This window comes from Chelonia mydas, chromosome 8 (genome assembly GCF_015237465.2).
Source record: "Chelonia mydas isolate rCheMyd1 chromosome 8, rCheMyd1.pri.v2, whole genome shotgun sequence".
In the NCBI taxonomy this organism is placed as follows: Eukaryota; Metazoa; Chordata; order Testudines; family Cheloniidae; genus Chelonia; species Chelonia mydas.
Genome location: NC_057854.1, coordinates 89631221 through 89656794, shown reverse-complemented (window position 1 = coordinate 89656794; position 25574 = coordinate 89631221). Strand labels below are relative to the sequence as shown.

At 38.9% G+C, this 25574-nt stretch overlaps 1 protein-coding gene across 8 annotated transcripts in view; it reads left to right on the top strand.

Annotated features, from left to right (window-relative positions):
• The window catches only part of PATJ (PATJ crumbs cell polarity complex component), a 210404-nt gene that overhangs the window by 153872 nt on the left and 30958 nt on the right, over window positions 1-25574 (top strand). For all 8 annotated transcript variants that reach the window (XM_043552634.1, XM_037906549.2, XM_027821512.3 and 5 more), the window contains 5 exons: window positions 2391-2483; window positions 6893-6967; window positions 7471-7588; window positions 9028-9164; window positions 25321-25404. In XM_043552634.1, coding sequence (XP_043408569.1) covers window positions 2391-2483; window positions 6893-6967; window positions 7471-7588; window positions 9028-9164; window positions 25321-25404 — 507 coding nt within the window. The remainder of the gene's footprint in view (window positions 1-2390; window positions 2484-6892; window positions 6968-7470; window positions 7589-9027; window positions 9165-25320; window positions 25405-25574) is intronic.

Sequence of the window (25574 nt, the reverse complement as noted above, 5' to 3'; positions counted from 1 at the left end):
TCATTTATCTATTTTGTAAAGGAAGAATATTTCTTTTTGAACTGAAGCTTCATGCTCCATTGGGTCCTGTTCCATGCGGCCGGAATCCTTGTTAGTCTGCGGTTTCTATGGACCAAGCCTTTAGGTTCACTTTAAAGTTTTCTTGGTCATTTTGTGATGACCTCCGTACCTTCTGTTGTCCCCTACACTATATCTAGAACTCCTCCCTTCTTATGTTGGTAAATAGTAAAGGTAAGACAAGTAGTAATTTCAGCTGCTGTGTTCTTGCACCCTCATGGTATTACCTGTTATCCTGCCCTTGAAGGGTTCATTCCTGTGGACGTGATGTTTAAAAATCTTCACTGAAAGGCAATATAAATTTTGAAGCAGCTTTTTGCAAATGTACATTTAGGGGAGAGAGGGAAAGGTTTGTCATTTTGTTTGAATGGTTGAATAGCTCAGGAACTGGTGATAGGTATAGAGCCTTCTACCTCTCGTTCTCCATTTACAATCTAATTTAAGTCATCAGACTAGAAGTTGTTGTTTTCATGTGATAGTTGTACCATATCCCATGTAACTCGGTTTGGTAGTCTCATTCCAGGTTGCCATGGTCAAGTGTCCATATCACCAAAATCTACCACTCTGCAGGAACCAAAGAATTCTGTCCCTTTTGCTATTTGACCCTTAATGGTAGACCCAGAAGATGGGTAAAGTTACATGCAGTGAAGGGACGTTTTTTACCTATTTTGTGGCTAAATGCAGGATTTTCATTTCTAGGGCTATCCATCAGACCTTTGACACCACTTTAAAAAATACTTCAGATGGTTGTCATAATTATGTAGGGCTTTATGCTGTAAATTAATTGTTCATATCTTGAAATGTAGGCTATATTATGCACTTTCAGAGGAGACACTAAGTAAATGTTTAACAATACGTGTGGCTTGTAGGTTGCATAAGAATTGTTTTTTCTTATAAAACAGGCCTGGAGAGACAAGGTGGGTGAGGTAATAATTTAGCAGCATGTCATGATGCCTACATAACTACAAAATACTATTGCTAAACAGAATTAATGTTGATCTCTTCATTTTGATTGAAGTAGTTTAATGAGAAAAATGGCTGACTAGTAAACACTCCTGTAACATGGGGACATGTTTATTTCTGTGAAACCATAGGACAGGACCACAATAGACATAGTACTGGTACCAAATGAGCTAGTTAAACCAAAATATAGTGTATAAGTCTAATAGAAGCTCTGTTTGCAAGAACCTTAATATGATCATAAAGCCACCTCCTACATAATGTTTTGTCACTGGGATGAGGCATTGTTTGTGAATACTGAATGGAGTGAGCCTCCTAAAGAATGAAGAGAAGTAATTACCTCTTCAGATGGCAAGATGGCCATTTGCATAAATCCCGTTTTACCTGTTCAATGCCTAACAAGAATTCAGAATAGCCTGGTAAAGAAGTCTGCTAGTGCAGATCTTTGCAGGAAATTGGATTGGTAATATATAGTCAATTTTGCTTTATAAGGAAGTGTGTGCTTGGGATATAGAGCAATGACTTGAATTCATTTGAACGTTAAAAAAAAGAGAGAGAGAGAGAAAACAGCCCTAAAAACCTCTCTTCATCTTCAGGAGCTGGGTAAAAGGAATACAATTCTCAGGTAAAAACATATCACATGTTTGCTAGGGAAAGAAAATAGAAGTAGAAATTTTAGCCTATACTCTTGGTTTGGAATGTTTTTTTTTTAAAAAACATAATAGTCCTTTCTTACACGTGTGCTGCATCATTTCCCAGTCATGATTATGCTCTCTGTGTATGTGGAAAGCACAAGTCACCATAGTATCTATGCACCAAATACAAAAATTAAGTTTCAGCATTATTCTGGTAAGACCATTTTCTCTGCTTCAACTAGGGTAGCATTTTATGTTCCATGGCCTCTTTTTGGTGGGAGACCTCTAAAAAAGGAAGAAAACTCCTAATCTGTTATATCACTGCCTCTGCTGTGCAAAGGGGGTGTGTTGCATGTGCTCTACGGGAAGTAAAACGTGCTCATCTTCGCCTATTGCAGAGGGGAGTTCTATAGCTGAGCACCATTCAGTAAAACACCTTTTCCTCCTGGTTCATGAGCTTCATCCTCAGTAGTGTCGGAGTAGTTGTCCCCTGAGTGCTAATTACAGTATTCGTGGAGTGATGTGTAAGAATAGGTGGTCCTAATATAAATTCATCCTCGACCAATAAAGACCAGCACCTGCCTTCTGAAACTTGTAACACTGATTTTAATCAGTGATGGTTCATTGTGGATCTTCTTCCTTATTTCAAACAAGCATCACATCACATAAATGCTGTCTAATTTTATCATGAGCTATTTAGGGGTAAAGTTTTGTTTTTTAAAACAATCTCTTTACCAGGATCACAGTGGCACTGAACATGCAAGCAGTGAAGAAGATTGCAGCTCAGAAGTTGTCATGAAAAGCTTGACTGACGATGAATGTATCAAAACGGTAAGTGACGCTATCTTTAAAGAAACGTGTTTAGTCATCCACAAAATTCAAAGCTTGAAAAGTGCTACCGTTATGGGTTTGTGACGCTCCCAACTGTGGTGCAAGAACATGAGTACCAACCACAAGGCAGACTGTTAAAACACCAGGGCACAAACCCCAGACTGGTCATGACTCCTAAACTTAAATTTCACCAACCAGCTGCATTAAGTGCCAACTCCTCAGGCGTATTAACAGCCTTAAACAAAATCACACACAGTCCCCTTGTATACTCCGGTCTGTCTTGTCACCCAGGTGAGGTATCACTGTGCTAGATGGCCCTTAAACCCAAGGATCACAGCAATATTCATTTTACTCCTAGTCTCAAAGTACCAGTCACTTTCCCAATACCTTGGATCTCACATGGAAGACAACGCTTGTAGCCATTCCTATAATAAATTATATGAAGGTGTATTAAATAGGAAAAAGAAGCTAGAGTTATTTAACAAGGTTAAAGCAAGTGAATATAGACACATGAATTAGTTAGGTTTTAAGTGGAAATAGAGGCTTCTATAACCAGCAAGCTCAATTTGTCCATTAGGGTTAACCCAGAAAAAGCAGATGGGGATCTCTTCCTTATGCCTAAGAAACTCCTTCTCAAAAATCCCTCCAACATAGAGATCCTTAGTTCCTTTTGTTTGGTGTTTTTATCCCCCTTCTGCCATATGCTCTCAGTTGCAAATTCAGTTGATGAAAATGAGTCATGTGAGTGGCGGAAGGATTGCAGAACAACTCTAAGAGCCTGTAGTACCATTGTTGACCATTCCTCAGTCCAGATGTAGGGATCAGAGTAGCAGCCGTGTTAGTCTGTATTCGCAAAAAGAAAAGGAGGACTTGTGGCACCTTAGAGACTAACCAATTTATTTGAGCATAAGCTTTCGTGATCTAAGATCCAACCACAGCCAGTCTGGTATCAATGGGATTCCTCTTTCTGGATGGATTTACAGGGAGCTTCTCTCTTTCACACTAATTAATGGCCCTCTCCTGTATGGTGATTCATGCAGTCATAGAGGCTCGTAATACATCCCTTCAAAAATTACATTACAATATGGAACACAGATATTACAAGTAAGATTAATGCATGCAGCAACTAACAAGCATTCAATAGAATCCAAACACTTTCTTACAATTCTAATACCTGTCCTATCAACATTAACCCATAAGTGAGCCAGATTTCAGCTACGTAGATATCAGAGTTCAGCAGAGACATGGGGACTTTGGCATGAGCTGGTGCCTGGTCTGCCAGCATCACAGGGCCTCATTCTGTTTTCACGCGGTTGTAGTGCAACTGAGTTTTAGTGAGTAACTCCTGATTTATCTAAGTGAGAGGAAAATCAGGTATATGATTTCCTACACCTGTTCATGTGATTGAGATGTAAATACAATCTGTTCTATATTGAGGTACAGCAGTTGTATGCAGCTCCCTGGTCCCTCTCTTGAGCTATACTCAGCAACAAGGGATTCACATCTACTTTTGTCGACAATATCTTCCATGCCCCAGAAAAAAGCTTGTGCCTATAAATCACACTCATGTATATCCTACCTTCATAGATTTTTAAAATCAAAAGGACCGTTATCATAATGTAGTCTGTCCCCCTGCATAACATAGGCTATAGAATTTCTGCATCAAATCCATAACTTCTGGTTTAATGTGGCACTGTCAGAGTGTGTGCTGTAATAAATATCAAACTCTGCATTGATACATGTTGGTGGTTTAATGTGTTAGGATTGTACGTTATCAGAAACCTAGAATTTCTGGGGTTGTGCCTTAATCTTCTTTCTAAGGCTCTGTTAGAGGTTAAAATCAAGAAATCCTAAGTATGCTGAGGAGTGACTAACCCACAGAAACATAAAATTTGTTGGGACAATTATTTTGTCCACCCCCCAACTCTACCCCACACAACAGTTTAGTATAGTTCTTCAGCTAGTGCATTAGTTGAGACGTGCTATTTATGCATAATCTATGTAAGGTATTTTCATTGAAGGAAATGGAGCTTTTTTGTTTGTTTTGAGGGAGTTGTTTTTGTTTTGCTTCACAAAGTCATTGGTTTTTGCAAACATATTTGTTTTTTGAAAATATTTGAAAATTACCAACAAATACTTGGAAGTCCACTGAGTTTTTTGCAAAGAACCAGAAGTTGAAAAAGTATTCGAGCATTGAAATCAGCCACCGAGCTAACATTGGTTTGTTTGTATTCCTGATTGACAAAGCACTCATGGGTTGAATATGTGCATTTGAATTGTCCAAACCACCCCGGAATACAAATGAACTGAAGTTTTAATGCATGAATTCTAACTGTAAAAGCAAATTTTTGTTACTTTGCATGCCGTATTTGGTATACTGCAGCTGGGAAACTGAGATACAGATTAATATGAAAAAAATACACAAAGTCTGAAGTGGGTGAAAGAGATGAACAGTTAGGAGAAAAGCTTGGGCATATATTAGGGAGTGGATTACAGTGCAGGAGATGAGGACGAGAGATGTAGTTGGGGGTGGCATTTTGGAATTCTTTGAAAATGAGGAGGTGAAGTATGAGTTTAATGTAGCAGAGTGGAAACTATTGTAGAGATCCAAAAAGGAGCCAGGGGGAAGATGTGGCTGGAGCAATTGGAAAGGAAGATTATGTTGGCAGCTGCATTTTGGATGTAATGGAGCAGAAAAGTTGGCAATTGGGGAAACCAGTGAGGACGAGGTTGTAGTAATTAAGACGGGAAGTTATGAAAGCATGAACTAAGTCATTTGCAGTAGGGGTGCACAGGAATGGATGAATGAGGGAAAGAGTCCAAAGAAAACAATGGAAAGATATGGGGAAAGAAGGCATCAATATGATACTCAGATTACAATTTAGGTGATGGGAAGGATGTTAGTGTGTCAACAATGACAGAGAGCAAGAAGAGAAGAATTTAAGGGGAAAGATAAGATTGTTTTTATGATAATAATACCTAGCTCTTACATACCACTTTCTATCACAGATCTCAAAGCACTGTACAATGGAGCTCAGAATCATCATTGCCATTTTACAGATGGGGAAACTGAGGCACAGAGTGGTGAATTGACTTTCCAGAGCCAGGATTAGAACCCAGGTCTCCAGAGTTCTAGTCTAGTGCTCTATCCACTAGGCAATGTAGTCTTGATCCAGAATATGTTTGGTGTACATCCAGTGAAGTGACTGGATTTATGTTGGGATGAATTTAGACCATTGAGTGTGAGGTCATTATATATATATCAGTAATGACACTCAATGGTCTAAACTCACTCCAATGTAAATCCAGTCACTCCAGAGTCAGTATCATCTATCTATCTATCTATTTACCTATGGAGTTGTCAGACTGAAGAGAAGGTGAAAGGTTAGGGACAGGGAGATGGATTTGGAGGATGGATATAGTGCTATTAGGTTAACCAGGAACATCCTGGTGGTTTCAGATGATGCTGACTCTGGAGCAAGGGACAGAATAGGCTGTAAAAATAGTGGAGACCGATAGGACAGTAAGCTGTGTAAGATCTTTATCACAATCCAAATTTTGAAAATTGCTTGGTGAATCATGGCAAATAACTCTAGAATGTGGAGTTGATAAAGGGTGTTGGAGATTTTAATAATATTGGCTATATAAATACTCATTTTTATAAGTGGCTTAACTGTTGTTGCTTTCCTCCGAGCCAGAAAATTATGTATTCAAGTAGCAGTATGGGTCTTGAACTTTTTGCTCTTTGCTAACATTGCAGGTCTGTGCTCAATGGCTCATTCTTTAGATGACAAGTTAAGCAGGGATTCCTGCTGCCAGTCTCTTGGTGACTGTCAAGGCCAAAAGAAAAAGATGTCCTATTGCTGAGAGCATAATATTTCCCCTATTGCCCATAGAGTCTCATCACCACAAGATCCCATGAAACTACTCAATATGCTTAAAGTTAGACACACACCCAACTCTAATTTCTGAGGTACATAGGAACATGTGAATTGCCAGACACACGGTCCGTCTAATCCAGTAACCTGTCTCCCACAGAGACTAGTACCAGAAGCTTTAGAGGAAGGTGCAAGAGACTCCACAATAGACAGATGTGGCATAAGCTCACCCCCTTTCCTTCCCCCCCCCCAACCTCTATATTGCATCTAAATTAAGTACTTATAGCCCTGGATAATCTTGTTTTACATGTAAATGTCCAGTTCTTCCTTCAGTCCTCCTAAATTCTTGGCTTCAGCATCATGAAGTAGCAAAGAAGTTCCATAGTGTAATTGTGTGTCGTGTGTAAATAGTATCACATTACAGAATCAGAGCCTTGATATCTCTGGTTTTGAAGAAATTTAATTTAAATGAAGGTTGAAGCTGATGTGACTTCTTTTTTTTTTAATAAAGTTACCCTTTTCCCTGTTTAGGATGTCAGAAACAAAGCTGACAAACAGACGTTGATGGTAGATCAGCAGGATTTGGTGGAGCAACTTCCAGAAAATGTATGTGTGTTTGTATCTGAGGGTGAGGTTGGGGGAGGGGAGTTCAATTGAAGAAATTTTTCTTGTATTACAATTTACGTTACCAGGGTTCTTCTATAACCGAGAAGAGATTGAATTAATTCCTATTTGAACACTGAATGGTTTAAAAACATCCTTCTCTTTAAATATGTAGAAATAGTCATGCAACACTGTGTTAAGAATACAGTTTCCTGTTTTTAAAAATTCAGAATGTTGTCTCACACAGATAAGTCTCTTATACCAAATGAAATTCCATCAGACTTTCTTTGCAGGCATTTCTGGATTCACAGTATCAAACCTACCCAATTTGGCTCTTTTAAAAATATTAAATATTCTTAACCTGAATTGTACTATTGCCAATCCAATTAATGTAAAGATTTTCATACTTTGCTTTAATCGATAGCTACAGCTGATTTCAGAACAGCACATGCTGCCTTTGTATTTTTTTATTTTAACAACTGAACTATTTTGATTTCTCCTTTCAGGTCCTCAATCAGTTAAAACAATCAAAGTCTTCAACCAAAGTACCCATCAGTTTACATGAGATATCTTTGGCACCAACACCTTCTTATCTTTCTCCAGAGGCAGAGTTCACCAGCCACAGTGAGAACCAATTATTTCTTTCTGCAAGATAGCTTACATTAATGGCAAGGTTACCCCAGTAATATCATAGCAAGTACTGTCAAAATGAGCTATAATATCCTGCTATAACTGGGATTGTTTTAGTCCTCCTTAGGCACGTTTTGCTTTATTCTTTTTATTTTGATGTTCCAAAGGGTCAATCATAGAATCATAGGACTAGAAGGGACCTCAAGAGGTCATCTAGTCCAGTCTCCTGCACTCATGGCAGGACTAAGTATTATCTAGACCATTCCTGATAGGTGTTTGTCTAACCTGCCCTTAAAAATCTCCAGTGATGGAGATTCCACAACTTCCCTAGGCAATTTATTCCAGTGCTTAACCACCCTGACAGTTAGGAAGTTTTTCCTAATGTCCAACCTAAACGTCCCTTGCTGCAATTTAAGCCCATTGCTTCTTGTCCTATCTTCAGAGGTTAAGAACAATTTTTCTCCCTCCTCCTTGTAACAACCTTTTATGTACTTGAAAACTGTTGTCATGTCCCCCCTCAGTCTTCTCTTTTCCAGACTAAACAAACCCAATTTTTTCAATCTTTCTTCATAGGTCATGTTTTCTAGACCTTTAATCGTTTTTGTTGCTCTTCTCTGGACTCTCTCCAATTTGTCCACATCGTTCCTGAAATGTGGCACACAGAACTGGACACAATACTCCAGTTGAGGCCTAATCAGCACAGAGTAGAGCGGAAGAATTACTTTTCATGTCTTGCTTACAACAATTTAACAATATTTTTTAATATAAAAAGGTTTGAAACATTTTCACCATTATTTAATACTCTTTTAAAAGTTTGAAGGAATTTTTCTTTCCATATTGATTTCCTGTTCCATTGGTAAACAGTAAGGTTTTTTTCTCCATTGTAATAATAATAATAATTAATAATTACAAGAACTTGATCATAGATTGTTTAGTTTTTGTTTGCCAAAAGGATGGTCATCAGTAATATCAGAAGTGCTCTTGTGTCACAAATATCTTGGGCCACTGTTGTTTTGGATAGTTGCCTTCTGCAGCTGCAGAACAAAAGTGCATATGAACCATGTCTAGTTCTAAGTGACAAGTTGATTGAAAAAAAAATCCTGAATTTAAGCTTGAAAAATTCCCTGTGTTTCATTGTCGTGACACTGCGTTGTCACATCCAAATGCAACATGTTTTGTCATACTGATCAAAATCACACAAGTCACATCTCAATTCTGAAGTCAATTTCACACCAGATTCTAATAGTTCTAAACTCAGATTCTAATAGTTAGTTCTAAGCTCAGATGTTGTCTTTACAGTATTCCTCCAACGTGACTGTGTAGGGATGTTGAGAAAGTTTTTGCTCTTTAATTACTAATGTGCATCCTTATTAGATCAATTATATGTACATTTAATATTGCTGACTAATTTCTTTTTCTTTTAATGTTTTTAGGCAATGTACTGCCACCTCTGTTGCCAGTGGATCCAGCCACATGCCCAATTGTTCCTGGGCAAGAGATGACTATAGAAATATCCAAGGGGCGATCAGGCCTTGGTCTCAGCATTGTTGGAGGGAAAGATACTCCACTTGTGAGTTTGAGTTTGAGCTATTATTCATTATCTTAATTAAGAAGCAGAAAAAATAAGGAAAAGAAAATTTAGAAATAAGCAATACCATATATCCAGTAATCCTCTGCTAAATTATTCAGTGTTGTGAATGGCATACAGCTGCTTTCATAATAAATTTGGTAGTTTTGCCTGATATGTAAGATTAAATATGCATTATTTCCTTTTAAATTGACAGTTCTATATATTTTCACTATCTTCCATTACCATCATAATTGTCCATGTACCCCACCTTCTACAATTTAAGCCATATAAATTAAAGGTTTTGATGAGTTCCCATTGCTCACTTTTATTATTCCTAGAATGAGCTCTATTTATTTTACACATAAGCCTTCTCCCTCTCATTTTAAAAAAGTAATGAAACTGTAAATTATTTAATCTGAAATATCCATGACTGGACCACAAAATGAATGTCACGGCTTCGCTCTGTGCTAACATCTACATACTTTAAAAACACAAATGCTTATTTTGTGCTCTGTTTAAGCAGGACACCTACTAAGTCCCTGTCAGTACCACCCGAGGCTGGACACAGATTGGCAAAGATAACTTTATTACTTTTGTGTGTGTTCCTTTGTTTAGTCTACCCCTCCAGCCATGCTGCTTAAAAAGTTTGATTTTTTTTTTGTCAGTACCATCCCAATTTGTATTGTATTCAGCACCATTAAAGTATATCATCAATATGCAAGTTCAAAAGGTTAGCTAGCCTCAGAGGTGAAAGTAAGCTGGTATGCCCCGGTATGGCGTACCGGCAAGAGCCGGTGTGCTGTACCGGGACCGACTTTCCCAGACGGCAATTTAAAGCCCTGGGGTAGTGGTGGCAGGGCGGTGGCGGGGATTTAAAGGGCCAGGGCGGTAGCAGTGGCTTGAGCTCTGGGGCCCTTTAAATCCCAAGCCACTGCTACCGCCCTGGCCCTTTAAATCCCCACCTGAGCCCTGCTGCCCAAGCCCTGGGGTAGCGGCGGCGGGGATCTGGAGGGATTTTAAAGGGCCAGGGCAGTAGCAGCGGCTGGAGCCCCGGGGCCCTTTAAATTCCCGACAGAGCCCAGCCGTCGCTACCCCAGGGCTCGGGCAGCAGGGCTCTGGAGGGGATTTAAAGGGCTCAGGGCTCTGGCAGCCGCTACCACAGTGGAGCCCCAGGCCCTTTTAAAGCTCTGCCAGAGCCCAGAGCCCCGGGACAGCGCTGGCAGCCAGGAGCCCCCAGGGCCCCTCAGTAATTTAAAGGGCCCGGGGCTCCACTGTGGTAGCGGCAGCTGGAGCCTTGGGCCCTTTAAATCGCCAGCGAGCCCTGGGGCTTTCAGCCACCTCTGCAGCTGGTAGCTCGGGGATGTTTTAAAGGGCCCCAGGCTCCCAGCCGCCACTACTGCAGATGGAGCCCCGGGCCCTTTAAATCCAAGATTTAAAGGGCCTGGGGATTTAAGGCCACGCCTCTTCCGGTTGAGGCCATGCCCCTGCTCAGGACTTCGGAATACCGGTAAGTCCCCTAACTTACTTGCACCCCTGGCTAGCCTAAACCTTTTCCTTCTTGTTTGTGCTAAGTGATTTGCTATTTTAGTTCTTCACTCTTTCTCGGAGAGATACAAGACTATAATCTAACAGACTGTTAACATGAAATTCTTGGTGTCAGCAAATTGAGTCTAGAGTTATCTGTATACAGCTCTGTTGCAGTCTGCCTGAGCATTGAGTCATCTTGAATCTTGCCATAAAGTGCGTTAAGCTGATAGAGTTGCTTTGTAATCTCTTTACATACGGTTATTCAAGAAAATACATAGTAATACATCATTAAGCAGTGAGGTCTGTTGTTACTCTCAGCAGGTACAACTTGAAACATTTCAGAGGAAGTCACATCTTTAGCAAAATATAAATGAGAGGGAGAGAGATGGATCAGCACAACTGGGTGATTTTGTTTTGTAAAGTGTAGGCCATGTCTTGGTTTTATAATATTAGAACCCAGATCTGAAGTAGTTGAGAATTTTGGTCCCATTTATCTGAAGCTCCAAAATGTGTAGGGTTCCAATAAATGATTCTCCTTCAGGTGGAGTTTGGCAAAACTGGGTTGAGCTGGTTCAAATTTTTCAAACATCATTGGTTCAGTTTTGGTTTTGTGTAAGTGTGGGATAGTTTATGTCCAAGTTCCATTTTATCAAGATCCCTAAAACTCAGGGGATTCATATATGGGGTTTTATATTGAGCCATCTCTCTGCTTCTTCATTTAAATGTTTTCAAATTCCAAGTGACATCCTGTCATAAATAATCCATTGTAAATCTTTCCTGAGAATTTCATAGTAATGAAATACATAAAGTTTCTGCCGAGGGGCAAACAGGAAAAAAAAACAAACATTGTGCTCTAACTTCAGTAGCTATTATAGACTGGGTTCTGTGTTTTGTTAGATTATTTATTAAAGTGTCAACCTAGAAATTTGTAAAGAAAACAATTTATAAAGTTATCAACTTGCTTCCAGCAATAGGGAAATTCATCTGTATGAAGTAAATTTTCACACATGTCTGACTTTCTTTTTTAAGTTACAGGACCTGCCAAAATGAATCTTAGCTGGTCTTCATCTTGTTCATTTAAGCATTCAAAAGCATGCCGTATTACTTCATAGTAAACAAGTTGCTCTTATTAGACCATAGTCTGGTCTGCTAATTTACTGTGGGGACCTACGAGATTCAGTTACATGCACACAATCTCTCTTCGCTTCAGTGGGACATGCATATGCATAACTACAGACAAATTGTAGCCCTAAAGGGGCCAGGTCTTCAGCAGGTTTATTTTACTTAGCTCAGTTAATAGAGCTGATTTACACCATCAGGTGACCTGGGCCTCAGTATTTTGATGCCATGTTTGTCACTAGGGCAAAGAGATAATAATTGTTTAGTGGTATGATGGTGAAAACTGAGAGAACAATAAAACAAAACCAGGAGCTGGTGGAGGGAAATACCACCTGTGTTTGTTAGGAAAATTTCTCCTCCTCCCTCTGGCTCTGTGGGATATAAGGTGAGAACAAAGGAGTGGAACTACTGGTAGCTAATTAGTATGTCCCATGCTTCTTTTCATCCTTCGCTTTCAATTCTGTGGGATAGATGGGTAAATTGTATATTTGTAAAGCCAAAATAACTGACTGGTAGCTTCACTACTTGAGAGTTATTTGATACTCAGAGCCATAGATATCTGCAGCCACTTCAGTCTTATTTATGTGACAGGAAATTGTGCCCATGGCCCATAGTTTTCCATAGTGTAGGGAAGTTAATTTGAAGCTGGCTTGCACAACATGGTTGTATTTGATACTTAAAAAAAATTTTTTTTTTAAATGTGGCCAATGGGAGTTCTTGAGGTCAGGGAGCAAGGGAACAGGAGCACTATCCTGTAGGCCTCCATTTACTCTGTACACTCTCATGTCTGAAAGAGATAGGGAGTTGATGTCTTTCATCCCTAGAGTATAAATGCTACAGGTAGAAGGTAGGAATGAGTTACCTATTGTAGGTGTCCCAGAGATGTACTCTATATGGGGATAGGCAAGCAATGGTAGAGCAAGAGCAGGCTTGTGCGAATGGCACTTCCTTTCACATCGAAGCGGCTGAAAAATTCCCCTCTGCACCACCCTCTCAGAAAATGAGATGGTAACACACATTTCTGCTTTCCTTTCCTTCAGAGTTACAGCTGATCCTCCATGTGTTTTGTGTGTGGATAACTTTGTGGAAACATTTGAGGGGGGAATTATGTAGTCATTGAGTTGTGAAGAATAGGTTTTTGAGTGATATACCTTGGCTCACAATATTACTGTGACATGCCAATATCACAGCTGATCCACGAAGAGCTTGTGTATTTTTGCTAGGGCTGTTAAATTAATCTAGAAAGAAAGGTAGGGTAAGAACGCAAAGACCTAGCCCAATATGTTTTTAAATACATTTGCAGCCAAAATTATTTGTTTAATTACTCATTTGCTGCTCTGTTTTTTTACTGATAACACTAGTGAACCACAACAGTGAACAGTCATGGAGTAGAAATGTCCAGTTAAAAATTATTTTGAAGCGCCTTTAAGTTTATGATATACTGCCAGTAAATCTGGCAGCCCTGCAAAAATAAGCACCACTTAAAAATGAAACACATTCTATGACTTTTAAGTTATAACCTTGAATATCATCAAAAGTCACAAACTAGAGGCATTAAAAATATGGTAGAATGTTGCAAGGAGGTTAATTTGCACAGGAAATTAGAATGCAGTTTCTTAACTAAAATATTGTCTACTGAAAAGAAGACCTTAATATTCTGTTTAAAAAAACTTGTCAGTGCATTGCAATTGAGTATTCTGGCTGCACTCAAAGGGGAAGCAGGAGTGCACCGGGCAGAACTAATGTAATTATTGGGAGGACAGATCTGGAGAAGTCAGGACTGTCCTTGGAAAAATTGAAATGTCTGTCAGCATTTTTGCTGGGACTGTCTTCTCTTCTTGGTGCTCTCCTGGCATTTAAGGAGGAGTAGTTATTTCTTTTCATTCTGAGGGCTGGTTTTCCCACTTATCTTACATTGCAACTCTTCAACACATGGTCTCTCCTTTATAACAGTTAAATTCAGCAAGCCTCTGTGTGAATTTGGCCAGCAATGAATTCTGTAAGAGTAGTGTGGTAAGGCTTCTCCTTTCCTTCCCAGTAAGTCATCTCTGATATAAACAGTCTCCTTTAACTTAGGGTGTGGGAGTAAAGAACAACAAAAAAACCTTAGGAACCCACCTGGCATTACATAGCACCTACTCAAGGCCCCATACACCACAGCAACATTAACCTAAATTCTGTGTTAAAGGGCCTGGATTCTGTGGTGTGTGAGGCTGGAAGTTCTGTGACAGCTTCAGATAAAGTTTTAAAAATGGAGCATTTTTATGGATTTAAATATGAAAATGAAAAACACAACCAAAAAACTCTGTTAATCAAATTTGGTATTAAGTTTAATTTTATGGTGCCCCAACATTTCTAATTCTCAATTTACCGAGGAGCACTCTTGAAAATGCATACAGTATCTTCACTATAGAATTTGCTGGAAAGAAGTCAAGCTGCAGGGATTGGTACCAGGTAGGGGACCGTTTGGGGCTTTTAGCACCCTGAGAAGCCTTAGGTTGGTTTACGGTGGTGAGAAATGTTTCTGCTAAAATGTTCAGCAGTGAAATAGTTAACACTGTTGTCTTTTAAGTTGGCATCATTAAGTTTCAGGGTCAACACCACTTTGAAAGCAAGTTCACACCTCTTAAAGCCATTTTTTCAGGCTGTTTGCAAATGACTACATCGGTTACACTCAGTTGAAGTTTGGGAGGTTTTCTGTACAATCCCTAATAAGAGCTAATGCTAAAATTTATTTTTAATGGAATACATTTGTTGAGTTACTCTACTGATGAAGAGCATAATATTGTTCCCCTGAGGATAGTAGTAATATATTGCACCTAAATATTAGACTATTAACACTTTGTACCATTACACAATGAATGAAACTATAAACAAAAATGGCTATAGAAATCTTACATTTTAATTTTTTTTTTTAATTATCCAAGAGAAAAAGCCGATGTGGTTTTGAGGGTAAAATATTTAATTTTAATTTCTGAACCATGCTTTTATAGCCATCTGATGGTTGTAACTAAAATGTCATACTTAACTGATAGGTGTAGTTTGAACACTGGAAGTCAGAAGTTACTTCTAATTATGGCTTGGAAAGTTCTGTGGATTTTCAGGAAATCACTTACTCCCTTTTCACACCTAGTTTTCCCTGTCTACAAGATGGCGGTAATATCTACCTCTTGGGTTGCTTCATGAATTAATGCTTTTGATGTGATTTAAAAGTAAAAAGTTATAAGTGCTAATTATTATTACTAATGAAAGTTTGGGTCTGGTTAATGACACTAGAGATTTGTAGGCAGTAAAATATTTGCCTCTTGGCTCTGTCTGATGTTGTTATAGCTATACCTGGATATCAAATATATGCATATACAAGCATGCTACTGTGATACTGTATCATATGTGGAAAAGAGTACTTCTAAAAATGTTGATCAGTCTCATGAATTGACCTGTTCCGAGTCCTTAGATTAACTAATACGATTGGGAACAAAAAGTAGTCATAAAGGCATCATCCTCTTGGCCTTTGTGAAGTCTTAATGCATCAGTGAGGTGGTTTGTTTTTTTTTTAAGTCTGTGTGAATTAAGTATCTGTGATCATACTTCTGGGATTTACATAAACTTCTTAAATACCATGTGCTTTTGGGGGGCACCATTAAAGTTAATGGGAATGTTTACTGTTAACTTAAATGCGAGAATTATCGGGCCCTTTGTTTCCATCTCTTTGCTGAATGATGTGCACTCAAGGAAGGAAGACATAAGTTCATCTCATTTTTAGTTTTCAGTCTATGAAGTATACTACTAATCAACAGGTAGTCAAGGTGGTCAGTAATCATGAAATAGAATTATACTGTAGATGCTTTAATCTTTGTGCCAGTAGGTAGAAACTTTGAAAGCTATGTTTAAATGAGATACTAGTCTCATTTCATATTGTTAGCACCCTCCTACAGAACCTTGTTTAAACTTAATGTAATTTCTCTAAACTTTAACTTTAAAATATGGTTCTGTAGGAAGGTGCTAATGGAGATAGAAAATTTTAAGTTGATAGTGCCTTTGATGTTTCAAGCAGTTAGAAAATTCTTCAGCATTCTGGATAGTTTTGCCTCGGTGTGGGCTAACTTAATTGTGTAGTTGTGTAAAATGGCTCAGATGGGCCAGTGTAGATTGCATATTGGACAGGTATCCCATATAAGTGAATTAATTGTGAGTTGTTAGTCTTATCATCAAATTTATAAAATACGAGGCAATTTGATGTCAGCTGCATTAACGCCTTTGACTTGGAGAATAGGATTGGTTTCTTGAATGGATAATGTAAAAATGAGATTGGTGGGTTCATCCTTGCTCCTAATGAATATTGACCCACAACAAGAAAACTTGCATACAAGTCATCACAAAGAGGAGTCAAAATAAACAAGTGTTGCAGATCATATACTTGATAGCCTTAGTAACCTGTATCCTTCGCAAGAGCTCTGTCTTGCCAAGAAGTGTCTGCTTTAGAGGGTCAGTCACTTTCAAGAACACAAATCAATGACCAAATTTAAGCTAAAGCTATTCAAAAGCAATAGGACATCTCAAAAGTGACTTCAGGAATAGCTGTGCTTCACAGGTAGCTGAAGCAACTTGGCATTTGGCTTCATGTCTCATACACTTTCATGCATCTGATCTACCCTATGATATACATTGTGTCCTGGGTATTTTCCTTCACAATTTTAATTTAATTAAAAAAAATGAGAGTGTTAAAATTTTGTACATGGTCCTGCACTTTTATTATTCCCGCTAAAGTGAGCATGTATACATTTTCAAAAACTTTGGTTTGCTTTGGCATGTGATTCATAGCTCTTTCTATCATTCTTACTTAAGTCATATATTTTTATACTAAACATCTTATTACCTTAGTTTTATTATTTCAAAATCAAAGAAGAGTTTGCAAATGTCTGTGACTGCAGACTGAAGGAATGTTAATGAATAGTGCTATTGAATTTTCAAGTTTAAGCTTTTCTGATCTTAATGAATATAACTGTAAGCAAAAATATTATGCAAGCTGAATAAAATTTGAATAAATATGGACCAGATGTAACTATAGAGGTCCATAACATGTAATACAAATATTATCCATTTCCTTAAAATAAATCTATATTTTAGCATGAAAAATTATATTCATATTGAAGTTGTGGGTTAACCTTTTTTTTTTTTAAATGGAACTTGGCAAGTGAACATTTCATGCAGGGGTTTGTACTTAAATAGGAAACAGATTTTTTTCTTGACCTTCTGTAGAAAAGTTTTTCAGTATTGTGAAACGAAAAATATTTTTATGTTAACACAGTAATACATTTTTACATTATATTGCCTGTTTTATTACAGTAGTGTTTTGGCTTTGCATTTTGGGTATCTGTTAATCCTTTGTGAATGTTAGACATTGCAAAGCATCTGGGTTCTGGAAAGGATTCTGCATACAGCATGGTACGTTAAATATACTACTTACATAAGGTAGGCATTTTACTATTAATCAGCCTCTGGTTGCTCTTGCTGAACTTTTGTCTTCTGGGTTACATTTAGATCTGTGAATTTAGAAACAAATACTCCTATATAGCAAAGTTTATTTGGTGTAACTTCCTCTGCCTACAAGTAACCAGCAGCTGGATTTATTTTAAATTATGGAAAAATCCTTATATGGGGCCAAATTCTTCACTGACACCCTTCATGCAACCAGTTGACTTCTATTGTTATCCATGAACCAGCTTTTAAAAGTGTAATGACAGATTTATAAGGTCCGGCACAAAATCTGTTTTCTCTCCCTTTACTGTGATGATTGATGATAATGAAACAATTAATGATATTTTACTTGCCTTGGGTGAGTGGATGTGCCTGTAATTCTGTAGTACTACTAATCATTGGAGGGTCCTGCCCTCTTTATCAACTTTAATAGCTATGTTTATTGGCTGCAATATACTTTATTGCATAGTGAATTTGTTTGAAATTCTGTTATTCTGGGTTAGGCAAACAGTACGATCAGTTAATCAAATCAGAATATAAGTATTTCCTCATAAGACTATGAATATTAAACAAAAGATTGCTCACATTATCATGTGTATAGTTTACCATCCATAGTTCCCCTTGGGGAAATGCTCCAGTTCATATAGAATTCTTCACATATTACATATTTTATATCAATAAAGTCTACTTGTGACTAAGTAACAAGAAGTTGTAAGACATAAAATACTGCCTTTAAGAGAGCCTCTGGGAATTAGTTTATTTTAAAAACCTCTGAGTTAAGAAATTCTGTAGTATTGTTCTTTAAATCTGAGACATAAGTAAGTAATGTGTCAAACATTAATCATATATTTTTAGACATTTATTTTCCTGTTCTCATCCCATACAGTTGCATTTGTTGTATACCTCTTTTCTCCCATTGTTTGTCTGCGGGAAATGCAAGTAACTGCACTTCTTGGGAAGCAAGGAGTTAACTCTTGCCATAAGTGACAAACCTTATCAGCAGGAGTCTACCTACTTCCTTCCAGCTTTTGTCTTCTGATAGTGGCGGCATGGATCACCTGTCTCAGCCCTCCAGCTCTGCCACCTCCTCTCTCTCTTCACTAGGAGAGAAAGAACTAAAATATAGAAAGCGGTAATGGAAAAAGGATTCAGACACAAAGAAGCCAAATATGTTTTTTATCTCTGTGATGATGCCCTTGAAGTGCCAAAGTGGTGGCTAGATCTTATGGAGGTTGTGCTGGTGGTCCGTCTAGATATCTGGCTCAGAGACTAGAACAACACATTGGAGACGGGGCAAATCACAATTAACTGATATCCCTTTTATGGGATGAAGCTTTTCAGGGACTATCTGGACAAGGTAACCAAGGACCATTTGGTGTCAGCAAAAGAAGCCTCTTCATCAGAAGTTCAGGCCTCCTCCGTTGTCTAGGCCAAGGTTCTGGAAGTGGAGGATTTCTTCTCTCCACTTCTTTCTCTTCCTTAGTATTCTTCACTTCCTCTTTTGTTCTTGGCCAGCTTGGTCTCTCTTTTCTGCTTCAGTTCTTGCAGGCAGGGCTCATTCCCTTGCATCTCCCCACTACTCCCCCAAAGCTCCATCCTTCAGCTTGAGCAAGCAGGCTGACTGAAATGAGGTGTTCCTCCCTTTCACCCTTCCTCCAGAACCCCAATATCTCATAGTCCTCTGAGCCAACTGAGCCTGGTATTTTACTTCCAGTGTTTCCTGGACCTGACACAGATTGAGGCTTCTGCAGAATCCTGGAGCTGTGCTTCTTCAGCTAGTGGTTCCATAAGCTGTAGTTCTCTGTGGAGACCTTGCCCCATAATCCCTTCTTATCTCCCTACCTGCCAGGTGACTTCTTTTGAATCTTTTGAAAGAGGATGACTGTCATTTATTAGTAGGGTGCATTTTAGTTTCATGATCCTTGCATTTGTTTTTTTCCGTCCCCATTGCCTCCAAACGTTTGCAAAGGTCTTGACTGGTCTTGCTGCCAACTTGCATTGGGAAGAGGCTCCTGGTCACAATGCCATTTCTTGTCCTTCTGAGCAGGAGGAAAGAAATATTGCAAAGGGATTAACTCAGTTGCCATTAGCTCTCAACAAATGACTGTTGGAGTCTCAACCCACAAACGTAGAGTTTCAGATCTACTGCTGATGGGATAAGCCTAACTGTAGATGGCTTGTGTCAGAACAGCTGGTGACATTGCCCCACAATTGTCTGTGATTCTCGAGCCTGTGGGCTCACCAGATCAGAGCTTTTCCTGTTTAGGAAGCTGATTTCACCCATCTTTCCACAGTCACACAGCTTCTCTGAAAGATCAGCTAGGACAGCCTGTGGGTAGCTATGTTCATTCCCTGATGCCTGTGCTATTTTTGGTTTTTAGACTTCCAGGCCCAGATATATGGGGATCTCTGACCAATTGTTCTCTCTTCACTGACCATATGAACCAACAGATTCACCTTCTGGTTTTCTTTCCTAAATCTCACTCTTCCTTGGGTGAAGCGAAGCTTCACACACTTGATGTAATGTGAGCATGGTCATTCTATCCAGACAGAACAAGATCCTTCAAGAATACATACAGGCTATTTATGACCTTTGCTGCCAGAGTCTAGAGGCAACCTATATCCACATAGAGGTTATGCGAGCGGGTCTTTGACTTCACAAGAATATGCTATGAATTATCCAGGAAAGATTCCCCCGAGCCATATTAGACCTCAGTGCATTAGAGCTCAGGCAGCTTCCTGTTTGGGGAGTATTCCCATACCTGAGATGTGTAGAGCAGCTATGTGGAGCTTGAGCCACACATTTACCACTCACTATTCCCTCATATAGGTTTCCAGATCAGATGCCAATTCTGGGAGGGCTGTCCTGCAGTCACTATTCGAGTAGGACTTCCTCTTACCCATGTTCAAGTAAATAGACAACCGCTTGTTAGTCATCAAGAGTGGAATCTGTGCGGCCAATCACTGAAAGAAGATGAAAAGGTAACTTACCTACAATAACTGTGGTTCTTCTAGGACAGAATCCATAACCCTTCCCCCACCACTATGGAGTCCTATTCCTATGAGATTCTGCACTGAAGAAAGAACTGAGGGGTGGTTGGGCCCATTGACTTTTTGTGCCCTCAGGGAGAGTGGGCACTGGTGCAGTCCCAATAGACACCATTGGCTAAAGGGAATCTGATCTTGTGTACATGCGGACTAAGGGTCGAATCTATGAACAACACATCTTGAAGAACCACAGTTACTATAAAGTAAGTAACCGTTCTCTTGCTGTAATTTCCCTTGGCTTCAAGATATTCCCATCACCTTTTACTCTTGGTTCCATAAATATGGATTTTTAAAATGGCAGAAGTCTAAAAATTTCCTGTTTAACATGGAGCACTGCTGTTTTCATATCCTGGCTGTACACTGGACCCTTCTATCACACATGAAAGCTATTAAATAGTATTTCACTTCCTGATTTGTATAGTGTTCCTAGATTAATGGAGCATGCATTGTCAAAATACACAATGATTAAAACATCTAGTGGCACTCCCCCCTGCCCCCCAAAGCAGTGTGTATTTTGTAGCAAGTAAATATCTTACTTTAAAGAACCTTTTACCTGATATATTTTTGAGCTTCTTGTTATTAAAAAAAAAAACTTTTCAATTTTTTGAAAGGGGGTAAGTGCTGAGCACCCATAATGCCAACGGGAGCTGCAGATACTTACTAGCTCTGAAAATCAGGCTCTAAATGTATAGTATTTTTGTTGCTTGCAGTGTTGTTGTAGCTGTGTTGGTTCCAGGATATGAGAGGGATGAGGTCATACCTTTTATTGGACCAACTTCTCTTGGTGAAAGAGACAAGCGATTGAGCTTACCCAGAGCTCCTCTTCAGTATTTTTGTTCACACATAGGGTGACATGCTTCCCTTACAGTGTGGTTCTAGTAAAATGCAGATTGTTTTGAAGAAAATAGTGCAGACCAAAAATATGTGTGTATCGTCACATACGTTTCTTTATAAATATAAGAAATCACAATCGGAAAATAAATGCATTACAGCAGTATAGTGCCTTCGGATGGCTGGCCCTCAGACGTTTAAAGCTCTGATGAAGAGCAAGTTGACGTTCTCCTTCGGTAGATGTTCTCCTTCGGTAGCTGTGGTTTTTGTTTTGGTATCCATAGAACATGGCTTCTGTTCTTGGGACCACAAGATGTGTAGTATAGTTGATAACCATGATATCTTTGTACATTGAAAGAAAAGGAGGACTAGTGGCACCTTAGAGACTAACCAATTTATTTGAGCATAAGCTTTCGTGAGCTACAGAAGTGAGCTGTAGCTCACGAAAGCTTATGCTCAAATAAATTGGTTAGTCTCTAAGGTGCCACTAGTACTCCTTTTCTTTTTGCGAATACAGACTAACACAGCTGCTACTCTGAAACCTGTCTTTGTGCATTAAGAGAATCATTACAGATTGCCATTCAGTTGTTAGATGGCTAGAATAGGATCTTGCACAAGCCCAAGACAGAATGTAAGACACCTATACAGCATGCATATAATACGTAAACAGCTTTTTAAATATTAACTATAATAGTGAGAATCCCTAACTGTAACTTAAATGTGTTTTGATAATTTTACATGTATGGTCAAAACAGTATAATATAATACTCTGTGCAGATAAGGCCTGATCCAAAGTCCATTGAAGACAATGGAAGACTACCATAGAGTTCAATATACTTTGGACCAAGCCCAGAAACAATAGGAGGAAGGATTACTGTTTGTTTAGAACTGTAAGTTAAGTAAGACCTGTCTCTTACTTTCTTCCTTAGTGCTGTTTTAAAATCTTGACTGTGCAATCAGAATCCATTGGTTCAAGTTGTTTTCATCTACTTGACAAGCCTGATGAAAATCATCTGGCTAAGACTATGTAAGAAAAATAAGACTTTGGCAGGTCAAATGCATTTTTTTAAATCTAGAAATGTTCTTTATCAGAATAAGTGTAGCAAGGACAACAGTGTTCTTTTTATTACAGTATAAATTGTGAATATATAGCCCACTTAAAGTTCTAACGTGCAGGGACCCCAGTTAGAAACCGATTGGGGACCCCACTGCATTCTCAAATAATGAATGTAAGTGATTCAGGCTAATAGTTTTTGACATTTCCTAAATCTAAGCCTTCAAGAAAGAGGGTGATATCAGTAGTGTGTTTAGATATCTGGAGATTTGTATGCAATAATACTGGGGAAGGTTGGTAACTCTGACTGGGCTAGCTGGTTTTAGGAGGAGCTGTGAATGCTGCCCTTAGATTGAACACGCGCACACACACACAAACTACACAAAAGGAATTGAATACAGGGTCTTACAATGGAAATTGTTAGGCAAACTAAGGTATAGACAACACTACCATCGCCCTATAACAAGTATTATCAAAGTCAGAAAGTACTTCACACTAGAGGAACTGTGGAATAACCAACCCCCCCCCCCCCCCCCCCCCCAGTTCCTCACACGTTCTTGTCAACTGCTGGAAATGGCCCACCTTGATTATCACTACAAAAGGTTCCCTGACCCCTCCTCTCTCCCCTGCCCCCCTTCCCGCCCCCCCCCCCCCCCCCCCCCCCCGCCCCGCTCTCCTGCTGGTAATAGCTCACCTTACCTGATCACTCTTGTTACAGTCTGTATGGTAACACCCTTTGTTTCATGTTCTCTGTGTATATAAATCTCCCTACTGTATTTTCCACTGAATGCATCCGATGAAGTGAGCCGTAGCTCACAAAAGCTTATGCTCAAATAAATTGGGTTAGTCTCTAAGGTGCCACAAGTCCTCCTTTTCTTTTTGCGGATACAGACTAACACAGCTGCTTCTCTGAAACCTGAGTATTCAAAGTTTCTAATGAAGTATTTATTTAAAATTGTGATAATGGCAATGTTTTATACACGTTTATCTCCAATCCTTAAATCAGTTCTCCAGATACAAAGTGTGTTTATCCATGTGTTTGTACAATGCCTAGGGCACTGAGGCATAATCCTGATTAGGATTGTGAGTGCTCGTACTGTGCTATGGCATGGTAAAAAGAAAAGTTGTATTTAGAAATCTGAGTTTCAACTCCCTGCCCAGACTGCATATCTTGTGTTGTGTATCTGCTGTAAATCTCCCTACTATTGCTCCTCTGTGTCTGAGTAGAGTTGGGTGGGAAACAGTTTTCCCATCCCTTGAGAATGCTGGTATTTTGAAAAAATTCTCTGCCCTAACTCCGGACCAAAAAAAAAAAAAAAAAAATCAAAATCTTGAAAATGTTCATGAAATAAACATCTCAAAATAGCAACAGCAACGCCACCTTCAGATCAGGTCAATCGTCTGATTTTGACCTTTTAAAAATGATTAATCTGAACGTCTCAACTGACCTTCCCTGCAAATAGTTTTGGTTCATGTTCTGATTTTTTTTTTCTTTTAAACAAGTTCCTCGAAAAATTCCCAGCCAGCTCTAAAAATGAACCTGTTGCTGTGTACTGCAGACACACAAGACTCTGCTGACTTTTCCTCACATGACCAGCTTCAGATTAGGATGTTTGTCAGCATCATCCCAGGAGCTTCAGCAAGATGAAAAGCCTCCTTCCCAGCTTTGCTCTGGATAAATGGTGTATATTTATCAGAGAACAGAGTTTGATAATGATTCTGTGCTTCAATAAGAGCAGAGTCATTGTAAATACAGGTCTACATCATTAAAACAAGCAGTAGTGGGACTAAAATGGAGGAAGCTTCTGGACGTTTTCTTTATCACAGGATTAGCCTTAAGGCATTTGATTTCCCACCCCCCCACCCACCTCCCGTTCAGGTTACGCTATGTGTGTGTGCCAATAAAGTATCACACAAAGATACTTTTCTCTTGTCATGTAACCTTGAGATGAGTGATGTACATAGGCAGCATCTAAAAATGTTTTTAAAAACATGAACACACTTTATATGCTACCAACAGCAGCTGTTTCCTGCTTATATGCAATCAGGAAGGGACTGCAAAGCAGGGTCTGCACTTTGCTACCTTACAGCCTGTTGTTACAAAGCCTGGAGAAAGACTGTTTGTTTACAATATGTTGGGCCGATAAAGGGACTTGGAAACTATAACATTTTTGTAGGCCTCATCTACTCGAGAGATGGGTATCTGATACCCTCCCATCTGAGATCACTACACATGATTATCAGCTGCATTGTTGCAGCCGATGATTCTTTGAGTTTCAGTGTTTTGTGTTTGGAGAGGACAAGGAAAGAAGAAAAGTTTTATATACACACTATAAAATGGCACATCTTTTTGATGATGAGGCCAGTTGTCAGAACTGCAGCTTAAGACATACTGTAGTGGGGTATTAGCCTATCGGTTGGGGGTGAGAGGAAGCAATGCAAAAAGAAAGCACTAGCAAAATAAGAAAATGCTCTTTGTAATCCTTTTTCTTTGGGGACATCTACTGCTGGCAATAAGAGTGTATCACTGGAACCTTCCCTGAACTACATCTGCCACGGCCAACAGTTTCCAACCTCAGTAATAAACTAGTATTTACCATTGTTCATTTCTTCTGGATTTCATTTCTTGCAGCTCTAACCAACCTTATTCACTACAAGGCATCAAGTTCCTGCCTAATGTTAAGCATCTATGCCAAACCCTTAAAAATACTCATAACTCAGAAAAGTCTGGTTTTAAATTATGTCATAAAAAAGTAAATGATATTAATGCACCAGTTCAGGTAGAGTTCATATGTGCTGATGCCAATGGATAAAAATTATAGAAACCTAGTAAGAAGTACTACTCTGAAGTGGTGAGCAAAATATTTTTCTCCAAAATGTAGATGATAGCAGATGAATGGGTGTAATAATGTTCTTATCCTCACATATTAAAAATCTGTAGCATAGCCTTACTTGTCTTCACATCAACTAAATCATGGAATGCTGTCTTTTGAATATAGAGGTACTCAATTATCTGCTGCGTGATGTGGATGAGTAACTATAATTTTAAGAAACTTTTGCAATGGATGAGAATTAATGGAGAGAATTTTGTTTCTACAGGATGCTATAGTTATACATGAAGTTTATGAAGAAGGGGCAGCAGCTAGAGATGGCCGACTCTGGGCTGGTGATCAGATTCTTGAGGTAAATTAATTATGAAGCCTATTTAAATAGCTTTGTATTTAATCCAAAATTGCTTTCTTCAGGGGACCACTTTAACCATTTACTAGATTCTGATCCTTGTAATGAAGACACCAGTTACACTATGTTCATGAAGCTTTTTTTTCTCCAATAAGAAAATCCCAGGAAATAAT